Genomic DNA, 12072 nt, shown 5'->3' with positions numbered 1-12072 from the left:
CCACACTCTCAATTTCCGTGCTGTCCAGTTATATAGGCCTGCCAGTCACTGCTGTTCTCTGCCAAACTGCGGATGTGTCAGTCATTGTGCCAGGCTAAACTCATTTGAACTAGCAAGTGTGGTGAGCAGCAGAGCATGAAGGAAGACAGCAGCGATGCTGTATCACTTTGGCTTCATCTCAACCCTCTGAAAAACCTCCTTTTTGCTCCTCACGCTCAGCAAGCATGCAGTCAGTCTGGAAAAACAGCTAGTTACTTGCAGCAGAAGAGGAAAGAATCACGGGATGATGCTCATACATTAAGGCTGCTGAAACGTGAGCTCCAAGTAGTAAAAGGCCATCATGCGTAGCCATCCATCTATTCCTTATTCTTGAGCCTTCCATGGCGATCAGCCACAAGTCAGGCCCAATCCAGCGGGCTGATGTTCAGGAAGATGGTAGTTGGTGAGCCCTGAACCAGCAGCATCGTGGTGGAGACACACACTCACATTTATACAGGCGTTCCCTCAGCCTTCCCTCATCTACTGAGAAATCCTCCCTGCGGCGTGTTTATAGTTGGATTTGTCTCAACTGCCAAAACTTGTGACAAATGTGTTGAGGGAGGATGAGTGTGTGTTTGTGTGACTGGTGTAGTGGGTTTCATTGACAGCAAGCAGGTGTGTGTATGTGTGTTTGAGTCGGTGTTTAAAGAAAGTACTGGCTTTGGTTCAACTGATTTGCAGACTTTAAGCCCGCTGATCCCCTTTTGAGCCGTTTTGCTTTTGTTTAATTATACGCGGTCCCTTTTGTGAAATGACAAAACTTGGCATCAGTTTTCCTTAAATTTCTGTGAATACATTACTACTTTGGTTAAATGATTTCCTCCGTTTTATACGGCTAAGCTTATAATACTTCAGTGTATCCACAGAAACTGGCCATTCTGTATGTTTGCAAGTTTTTAAATTATTGCCAAACAGAGAGTTTTCTAGGAACTACAAATATTCTCCAGCTACAGCACGAAATCCATAGTTTTATTTTTTTAAAAGAAAAGGAGAAAGCTTCATTGAATTCTTTATTCTTTTCTTATTTTATCTTTTCTTGTCTTATTTGTTCTGTGGGGCGATCGTGGCTCAAGAGTTGGCAGTTCGTCTTGTATAATTGGAAGGTTGCCGGTTCGAGCCCCGGCTCTGACAGTCCCGGTCGTTGTGTCCTTGGGCATGACACTTCACCCGTTGCCTACTGGTGGTGGTCAGAGGGCCCGGTGGCGCCAGTGTCCGGCAGCCTCGCCTCTGTCAGTGCGCCCCAGGGCGGCTGTGGCTACAATGTAGCTTGCCATCACCAGTGTGTGTGTGTGTGTGAATGGGTGAATGACTGAATGTAGTGTAAAGCGCTTTGGGGTTCTTAGGGACTAAGTAAAGCGCTATACAAATACAGGCCATTTACCATTTCTTATGGAGACTGATTATGAGATTAGTTTAAGTAAGCTATAGGATGTTAGATAATGATGACTGAGCTTAATGCCAGCCCACCTCAGCTGATGGCTCGTTTACCACTGCAAGCTGCTTTGCAACCCACTCTGTTTGATGTGGTATCATAATCGTTGCTGTTGTATCCTGCTCTCTTCTGAAAGGTCTTCTGTAAAAACTCCACCCTTACTGCTTCCATAGGAATTAAGAAATACACTTAACTGATCATCAGTAAGTGTGAACATTAAAGCATGCAAATACAGGCCATTTACATTTTGGCAGTTGGATGGTCTTAACACCTGTAGTTGGTTTACTTTGGTCGAACTCATGATGTTGATGCGTTTGTAAAGTTGTAGCTTTGTGGGCAACAGAATAAATACAGGGAGAAGGTGCTGCATTCTGGAATAGTGAACGTGGAGAATTTACATTAATTTTATGGTTAGTTGCTAGCCCGTACTGACGATTTGTATACTCTGCACATTATAGTACTCTGCTGCATCCCAGAAAGTGAAGCATACCTGGGTACGGTAGGCGTTTAGCTTAAATTTTCAGCATACACCTGGTAGTTGGCTCAAATCAGATTCACACCATAAACAGACCGCTCTAGAGCTCAGTACCGGGCCACTACCATCCCCTCTACAGAGTCTTCGTGTGATTGTTTTGGTCCACACCCAAGTGTAATTACTGTGTTCACAAAGGGGAAATCAAACCTGACTTTGATTCAAACTGACTAAACTCGGCAGGTGTAAAAACAACCTGAAAAGAACTTGGCAGCACATTTTAGGTTTGCACATTTGCATCTGAACAGACAACAAGACGTCTGAAACAACGTCCTTTGGAACGGATGAGACCAAAGCGAGGACGTTTGGCCATAATGCACAGCGCCATATTTGTCGAAAGCCAGGAACAGCATATCAGAATAAACACCTCATATCGACTGTCAGCACGGTGGTGGAAGTGGGCTTGTTCTGCAGCCACAGGATCTCGGCACTTTGCAGTCTTTGAGTTGACCATTTACTCCTCTGTACACCAATGTTTTCTAGAGTCAAATGTGAGGTCATCTTTCCCGCAGCTAGAGCTGAAATTGGGTCATGCAACAGGACCACGAGCCCAAACACAACAGCGAATCGGCAACAGAATGGCTGCAAAAGAAAAGAATCAAACTGCTGTCAAAGTCCAGACCTCAGCATGACTGAAATGCAACTTCAATGAACTGAGGCAGCAGCGCTGTAAAGTGGGCTAAAAATCCTCCACAACCATGTGACACACTGATAAAATCATACAGTAAATTGTTACCGCAAGTTGCTGCTGCTGAAGGTGGTTCTACAAGCTATTGAGTCATGAGCCATACTAACTGTAGCTCCAAAAGTAGCACCGAATTTAAATGAGTGCAGATGGGAATAATAATATCTTTTGCCTAAACTGGTAATGAATTAAAAAGTATTCAGATGCTGCAAGGCACAATTTCCAGAAAAAGATAATGATTCTGCATGTCTCTAATTTGTCTTTGTTCTTATTAAAACTGAGACACTCTTGCTTGTTTGCGTGTTCAGGTGGTGGATCTGTACTGGGGTGTCGATCCAGAGGAGTGGGACAGTCCAGAGCTGCAGCGACTCCGAATGAAACTCCTGGAGGAATGTCTGAAGACCTCGGCTGGACCGTGCTTTGTCGTGAGTATCGCGGACTGCGTAGGTTATCCTTTTTAATGATCTGTTGACTTTGTGTTTACACGATAAGTACAAAACTCTGTGAAGAAAGCGTTTCCTTCTGCAACTGTTATTCGATTTCATTACTTGCCTCTGATGTGGGATTAAAACTGGGCTGTTTTTGGGCTCACGTGCCTTTGAGTGAAGTCACATTTTACTTTTAGACCTGTCTTTGTGCTGAAACAAAGACTTTGACGAACCTTCGAAATCCTTTTGTTGTAGCTTTTGTGTGCAGTGTGTGTGCAAGCAATGTGTGTGTTTATTCTGTTTGACAGCGGACAAGAAGACAATACGCGGTCCGCCTTTTTTCTGTTTTTCAACGTGTACAGTTGTTAAAGGGCCCATCCTCCTTTCAGAGAATAGCATTTGAACGGTAACAAAAATAACACTACCTCACCAAAGTGACAAAAATGCTCTGTCACCTGTCAGCGAGAATGATATGAAAGTATTCCCCACAATTGTATTAGCGCTGAAAGCTCAATGCAAACTTAAAGATGTGCTTGCGTGAGCGCAAGATGTGAAGACCTCTGGAAGGAGAGAGAATGGCGTGATACATCTTTACGCTTGACAGTTCAGTGATCTTTTTTAGATAATTTTAGGTCACATGAAAAGAAAAAAAAAAGCCCAGGCCCAAGGAGGAAAGGATGGAGACAGGACTGCACCGAGGAAGACGACAGGAAGAGAAATTGATGGTGAATTATTCAAATGGAACAGATCCGTTTCTAGAGGTTGAAATTGAGGTGAGAGATCACAGGGAGACATAATGCATTATGGGTGTAGCAGGAGCGCTGGTCTCTAGAGGGAATAATCCCCATCCTCGGAACGACTTTTGTATCTCCTTCTTCTCCTATCGTCCATGCACTGCTGCCTACTGCCATTCTAATTCAGCTGTTGTCATCGCCGTCTGTCACAAACACATTTCACTACATCTCAGATTCATCGTAGCTCGTATCCAGCGGAGTGATGCTACTTATTTCGAGCACTTCCTCCAGCTGATTAAAACAAGACACCTAATGCCGCATGGGCAAATTTCTTTCGCTGGACGGATACAGTATATTTAATAGTTCATATTATAAAGCTTCATTGAGACTCCTAACTCATCGCTTTTCTTTAACGTAAACCGACCTCGGCCCAACTGGGGAAGTAAGTGAGAAACCAGAGTCGAGCTTTTGTTTGGAGCTGAAAAATGAAGCCTTTGTTGAAGGTTGCAGTTCCTCAAATGTCCACTAAGTGCACGTCAGCCCCCACAGACTACCATGTTAAAATGTTAAAATTGCAGCCATTTTTATACGTAGCAGCCCTTTTTCAGATGCTCAAAAGTAACTGGACAGATTAGGTCCATTTTAAATATGAGGACTGGTTGAAAACGTTTTCCAGTCAGTGATTGGCTTAAGTCTAGAAGCTGTGGACATCACTAAATGCTGTCTTTCCTCCCTTGAGATGCTCTGCTAGGCCTTTACTGCAGACATCTGCAGTTGCTGCTTGTCTGGAGGTCTCTGCCTTCAGTTTTGTCTCCTATAACTGCAAAGTTGGGTTGAGATAATTGAAGAACATCCACAAATATACCTTATATACCAAATATACCATCAATAAATACTAGTCACCTAGTTCCTCTGGTAATGGTGCATGCCCATGTCACAGCATTTACTCCGCCACGATTTTTTGGATGAAATGCTGTATTAGCAGTGGTTGCAGAGAGTAGCACCTTGAAGCATGAGTGAAGCTGCTGTAACCACTGTAAGCTTTTTGAGTGGACATGCAACAGTTTGCGAGCTCAAAGATTTCTATGCAAGTGCACTTCTTGCGACATCTTTTCTCCCGGCACTCTGTCGCAGCGTTTCCTAATGTTTCTGTGATGTAGCATCAGGCTAAACTGGTTGGTTGTAGTGTTGAATACGCCGCACTGATTTCATTCATTCCCGTCGGCCTCTCCGCTCTCTCTTCCTGCTGCAATTTCACCAATTTAACCCTGACTGACCTCCGAGCAACACCACACTGCACACTCAGGGAAAGTAGACACAGGTGCACACACACACACACACACCTCTTTGTTCTATCTCCGATCCACCTTTCTTCTTCTATCCCACTTTCAAGCGTACAAACAAACACCCCCACAGGAACGTGCAAACAGAGCACAGTGACCTGAGGGAGATTGAGAATCACCTCGGGTGTTTTCTAACTTTGGGTGATAGAGACTGTTCTACACACCCGTACACAAGCATGCGCACATCCTCCCCCATCTGGCTGCTTAAATCTTTAATAGAATATTCTAGTCCTGCGCTCCCTGTGGTGAATGTATTTATGCCGAGGAGTCCGCAATACCTCCACAGGATTAAGTCCCATTCAGACTTGTCAAAGCCAGCTGCTGCGCTCCCTGCAGCGTGGCTCCCTGTCGTCGCCACACAGGCCGTTCGGGCGGGATGGCGGCCCCGTTTCCAGGACTGGGGAGCTCAAAGCGGCGGTGGCGGGCCCTTTGATCAGGGACTTGGATCCTCGTTTATGACAGTTCTGGGTTGTCTGAGCTGTCTCCGGAGTCCCGTTGTTTATTTTTACAGGGCGGTAGACCTAGATATATATGCGAGGATGGGGAGCATGTCAACAGAATTTAAGGTCTTGTTGTTTCAACAACAAGGTAGGTAGTAGGTTTTAAGGATGTGAGGCTGTGTGTGGATTCTGTTTTCTCATTTTGCATCCTTTACGTTTACTTATCTTATTTGTTTTTGTGTTTTACGTCCTTGCAAACTCAGCCGCAGTCTCTGGTGGTTTCCAGACACAGTTATCTTCAGACCTTCTCAGGGGCTGTCCAAGTGTCACCCCAGCTAACATACACATACACAAACACATGGCAGCAAGAGGAGACTTCAAAGACAGGCAGGTCTGCCGGGTATGCAGCCCACAATAACTGTCACAGAGCCCAGTGCATCGACCAGAGAGGAGGGATGGCCAGAAGAAAGGAAAGAGATGAAGGAATAAACTATGAAAAGCTACTTTTTTTTCCTGCATGCAGACACTAGAGAGGGAACAGAGGAAAAGGATTGACGTTTGTAGTGTAGGTGTGTTTCTTGCTGCTGCAGAGGATCTGTGAAACCACAGGAAACCTTTTACACTTTGTTTGGTACGTACAGTGCTCGCTACAAATGCTTCCATGCTGTGATGCACTCAGATTCAAACTAACAGCTTTGACACCTTGTCTAACATATCTCGCTTCTAGTAACTGAAACAAAAACGTTCATTTTCTCCCTTGCCACAAGGGGTCGCCACAGCGGGTAGCGCTGCATGGTTTGTTTGGCAGCTTTAAAGCCATTCCTGACTGATCTGTGCCCATTGAATGCGGTAACCACGATACTATTGCATGCACTAACTAAACTACTGCAATATTGTGCTACTGAGATGGCGACATGTTCGCATTCAAATCACAACAACGGTTGCCTCAAGGTGCTTTATATTGTAAGGTAAAGATCCACGTTTGTTCTCTTACTTCTCTCGTCTCTAAAGTTACCTGCAAGCACGTGTGCATTCGATAATCAGACAATCCCAAGTTAAGCGTTTCTCCACTTCTTGGCAAAGTTGAAGTGATTACAGATGAGACGTTTGGTTGACATATGACACCTTGGTAAACACAGTAATGGCGATCAGAGCTTGGAACTTATGTTAGCAACCAACCATCAGCAATAAAGCGATGAGTGAATTGTTTCCTGTGCAGATGCCTCGAGCCGTTTCTCTCTCGAGCTACATAAGTTTAACACGTTTTTGTTCCTAGCATCCAATAAGAGCATGACAACCTGAGTTATAGATCATGGTTGGGCAATATGTGAAGTTTTCAGCAGAACAAGCCACAACCTTACAGGGTTGTTCTCCAGTCAAGTTTCAGTTTAGTTCAATTTTAGTGCTGCAGTGAAACACAACAATAATTGGCTCAAGGCATTTTACATTGTAAGGTGAAGACCCTACAGTAATACAGAAATGGTTGGAGGTGGGGGTTACAAGTTAATTATTAACCAAGTAGAACAACCCCAACCTCCCTGAGCCTGGTTCTGCTGGAGGTTTCTTCCTGTTAAAAGGGAGGTTTTCCTTCCCACTGTCGCCAAAGTACGGAGCCCCACAAGGGACATTGGAGAAAAAAAATAAAAGATGAACTTTTGTGAGATCTCGCAAAAGTTTTGCGAGATCCTGAGTTACTTTTGCGAGATCTCGCAAAATAGGCCGAATCCTTCGCAGGTCGCATTTGAAGGCCGATTACGTCACAGCCAGGCGACAAAGGCTCGTCCAATTCGAAGGCTGCTCAAAATGCGTCCCTCATTTCCCTGAATTTCATGGATGGGTTGGGTGTATCCTTCGTTCTCCAACCTATCCCATAATTCATAGCGCGGCCCAGCCAATTCCAGTTTCCAACAATGGCAGCAGCTACTTATAGTAAGAAAGACTAATCTTAAAACTATCTTGCAAAAGTTCATCTTCATGTTTTTTTCTCCAATGTCCCTTGCAGGGCTCCGTACCAAAGCGCTTGCTCAAAGAGGGTCGTCTGATTGTTGAGGTTTTCTCTGTATTATCGTAGGGTCTTTAGTTTATATTATAAAGCGCCTTGAGGCAACTGTTTGAATTGAATAGAAGTCTCTAAATTATCAAAATAAAATTGGAAAATTAAATACATTTGTTAATAAAACAATCTTGTCCCACTATAAGGAAAGTAAAGAACTAGAGAACACTCACACAAAACAAAACACATCAAAATTCAACAGACTAACAATAATGTTGCTTATATAAAAAAAATTGCAAAGCAAATAAAGAAAACAAAGAGAAACTACGACGGGAATGTGAGCTTTCCTTCTACAGGAATCCTTCTCTTTCATAACGGGAGTTTAATTTCCATTTAATTTCTCAGATTTATGAAGACTCTTCAGTTCAACCTTGTTAAAGGGATTTAAGGTGTAGAATCCCACCATTTCAGATTTAGAAAAGATAGCTCTTGAGAGGAATTGCTATTAAATAAGATTTCAGTTTATGCAGTCATCCCAGGTGTTAGTTTTGGGGGTTTTTTGGCAGTAATTGGACCCAGAAGCAGAAACCTTTTAGGATGTTTACTGTAAAAGACTCTTGGAGATGTGGCTGGTATGGAGAGACTGATGATGGCTGGAGACTGAAGCAGGTGGGAACGGGAGTGGGGAATGGCGGTGAACCTGGCAGGAGCGCGTGGCTGAAGAACGAGCCGAACAGGCAGACGTGTAACTGTGGATGGAAAGGAAAGAAGCAAAGTGAAGGTGGGCTGAGAGCTTCAGTCTGGCATCACAGCTTTCACTGGTGAGATGATGAGGTGCAGGTGTCCCAGCTGCAGCACACACATGCAGGCTGTTTTTCATTAGGATGACAAGCCTCCTCATTTCCTGCCTTTCTATCATCTTAGCCCCTCCCACTATCAGCTTTAAGTAAAGGTGCATCACCTGTCACACACAAAGATTTATAACACAGGCTGATAGATGTCAGTGACTTTGTTTCTCAACTGCTTCTTTAGATCGGGGCATGATGTTGCTTTTTGGGATCTTTTAGCCTGCTTCACTTCATCACACAGGTTCTGTTTAAGTGATTTGGCAGGTCTGCAGTAATCAGGCCTGTGTGTGTCTGGTGAAACTGAGCTCATCTGTCCAAAAAAATACAGCTAATCACAGTTAATTCATGATTTAACAAGGGCGGGTAGTTACTTCCACACAGGGCCAGGTACGCTTGGATATCTTTTTCCCCTTAAGAAATGAAGACATGATTTAAAAAACTGCATTTTGTATTTAAAATGTGTTTGATGATCTGAAACATGTCAGTGTGACAAATACGTTTTTCACATGTTATCGTAACGTAAGCCAGAGAGAAACACCGGAGGCACGGCGAGAATGCGTGGCCATCTAGATTTAGAGGCGCCTCACTTCATAAGACAGACACGACTGTTATATAACCAGCTTTGTTATTGGACGCGTCAGTCTTTCTTTATGAGTAACAGTCACTTGCAGCGAGTGTCACTCAAAAGGCACAACTCAACACAAGACAGGTGGCAGTGCAGGGCTGTGAAACACGCACACACCTGGCTACCAGGGGCTTTTCTCTAACCTGTCGATGCAATAAAGCTGGTCTCCATGGCGATGGTAGGGGTTGGCATGGTGATGGTGTCACTGACCCGGAGATTAAGCATGACAATGAGCCATGACTTCTTTTCTTTTTCTTTTCTTTTTTCTTTTCTTGTCCTCCGCTCTGCAGTGGTCTCAGATTTCCCCCCTTTAAAAAAAACTAAACTAAAACTAAAACTTGACGATCGCCTCAAGGACACGTATCAGCAAACTGTTCCGGCTCTGCTGCCCGCACGGCAGCTTTACTGGATGTAAGAGGATAGTTGAGGATACTGTAGCTCGTGTTTGTTTCCCACTGCTTCTCCCCCATTCAGTTAACATGATGTAAGCGCTAATACGATAGCCCAGACTTCTTCAATGATACTGGAAATTGTGTCTTCATGCTTGTGGAAAGATTGCTCTGATTCAAGCGTAGCTTCTTGGACAGTGTGAAGTGTTTATGCAAATCCATCCGACGTGCTTATTCTAAGCAAGTTTTGGCCACAGAGTGTTTGTACTGGGGGTCAGGATACATACTAGTATTAAATCTGCCCGACTCTTGACTGCACTGATAAGCTGCTCCTCACAGCTTCAGAAAATCAAATGTTTTTCAAGTGGTGCGAACATTTTTCGACCTTTTATTTCTTTATCTTAACCTTCAACTCATAATCCAGATCATCAAATGTTATTTTAGTCCGTCTGGCTATATTTTCTTACTCTCCTGAACGCATTTGTTCCCACTCAGCTGTAAATCTTAAAAAAATCATGCCACAGATATGGAGTTTCATTTTTATAAAAGGCTCATAAATTTCAAATGGGTGCTGCAGTTTTTTTATACAATGCATTACTCATGCAGGAGTAATTAGGATATATTTTAGGGGCTTCTTAAAGCAGTAGGAAAACACATGTGGGACTAAAATATTGTTCCAGTGTTCATTTAAAGAAGCCCCCATGTGCAAAGCTCAGCCTTCAGACGGCTTTAAATGCTCAGTTTGAGACAGTTTTCTCTACTCGTAGCTCTGTTTGATGTCAAAGGAAGTAAATACCCTAAATACACAGAGACACACAGGTTGCAAAGAAGCTCCGCCCTCCTATTGCTCATACTATAGACTGTAAAACAAAGATGGACGTAGCCACCATGACGTCACCAGGCCATTAACGAAGTCATAATTTTGAAGCCTCATTAGATGAGATTAGTTCTTTCTTCTTGGCGTATCAAAATTGTAAGAAGTGAGGGGGCGGATCTGAATGTGAACCCACGCACTCATTGGCTAATGACTTGTTAATCAAATCATTAGCCAATGAGCATATCCTAGACAATCCTCCTTTCTGACACTCAGAATGACCCAAATTTACAAAATGGATCATAAACTCTGCAGCAAAGTATTCACAGAGTCAGCGGGCCGCTTTCCCAGATCAGTGAACCCCAAAGTGTGGGTCCGGGCCCCTGGTGGGCTGCAAAGGTACTGCAGGTGTGTGAATTAAGTGAATTAAAAAAGGCCAGTTAAAAAAATAAAAAATGCAAGTTTAAGGCACTTATGCATTTGGATTCACTTTCCAGACCTGGAAGGAAGTTGGTCTTTCATATTATATACTAGCGTATCATACATGTACTTCGAAATCTGCATTTAAAAGTTTCACTTTTAACAGTGTCGTTTTTTTGAAGCCACAAGTTGCCATACATGAATGAGAGAGTTGAGTGCCCTAATCAGCTGGTGCTGTTTAGCTGGGTTATCAAACTGAATTTATAAACTGCATATGTGCAATGCACAGAGATGCATATCAGATTAGTGCTAAGCAACTAACTAATAAAATACAAGAATTTCACTCTCCCATATAAAGCACAAACATGTTGGGTGGATGCAACATCATAACATTCGTTAGATAATACGTTAATTGTGCTCCAAATGTAACAAACAGCATAATCACATTGAAGAATTCCAATCCAAGTCATGGATGAGTCCCAGCTGCCTGTGTTAGAAGACTCAGTAATGGATTGATGGGCTATAAAAAAAAAAAATTCACCCCACTCGAGGCCAAAACTGTATTTTTAGGCCCCAAACATGCTTTTTCATGCTGTAACACACGAGTCCTTTTGGAGCCAGACTCAAGTAGATCCTAAAATGTTTTTGCACTTCTGCACTGGCGTCATTTAGGATAGCCAGTCAGAGAAAAGTTGGCATAAATGGACAGTAGATGAATCAGGGGGGAAGGCGACTGCATAACAGTATAACATGGATAAGGAATACACAAATCAGTTCAGAATTGAACAGTTTTTTACCCGTTCTGTTCTAGTGAAGTCAAAATAATGGTGCAAAACTAATTTCTTGCAAAATTACCGTGACGATTGGCACATACTACATGCTGATAGGATCCAGTTTGCACATAGTGAGATGTAACACAGCTCTCTGAGTGTCAGAAAAAAACGTTTTTTTCTCACATCATCTGCTTGTGTTCAGAGCCATATTTCCCTCTGCTTGTGCCAAAGCTTATGCAGCAAATACCCGAACAGTTGACTGTGTGTTTCATTGATTAATTGACCGTGTGAGTGATTGATTTGCTAATTCATACTGTAGCTGTGCACAATATCTTTGCTGCCTCTCTCAGCTGGCTCATCAGATAAAGTGCACTTAGTCAGAGTATATAGCCCCTCACTGTCACCCCCCCTTTCAAGGATAAAAAAACAGAGTAGGGAAAGAGGGAGGGAGGCAGAGTTGGCACTGCCATTTGGCCACTGTGTGCTTTGCTATTGCCACTTTAGCTTCATGTGTTTCCTGCACCTGTTGGTCCTAAAGTGTAATAAGAAGTAACTTCTCTCAAAAGACTAGCGTATG

General features: G+C 43.3%; 1 protein-coding gene across 3 annotated transcripts in view; it reads left to right on the top strand.

Moving 5' to 3' along the window:
- The window catches only part of LOC116327705 (NACHT and WD repeat domain-containing protein 2), a 62278-nt gene that overhangs the window by 25581 nt on the left and 24625 nt on the right, over positions 1-12072 (top strand). For all 3 annotated transcript variants that reach the window (XM_039601684.1, XM_039601679.1, XM_039601673.1), the window contains one exon: positions 2997-3113. In XM_039601684.1, the coding sequence (XP_039457618.1) occupies positions 2997-3113 (117 nt within the window). The remainder of the gene's footprint in view (positions 1-2996; positions 3114-12072) is intronic.

Source organism: Oreochromis aureus, linkage group 3, assembly GCF_013358895.1.
Source record: "Oreochromis aureus strain Israel breed Guangdong linkage group 3, ZZ_aureus, whole genome shotgun sequence".
NCBI lineage: Eukaryota > Metazoa > Chordata > Actinopteri > Cichliformes > Cichlidae > Oreochromis > Oreochromis aureus.
This window is presented reverse-complemented; position numbering and strand designations above follow the sequence as displayed.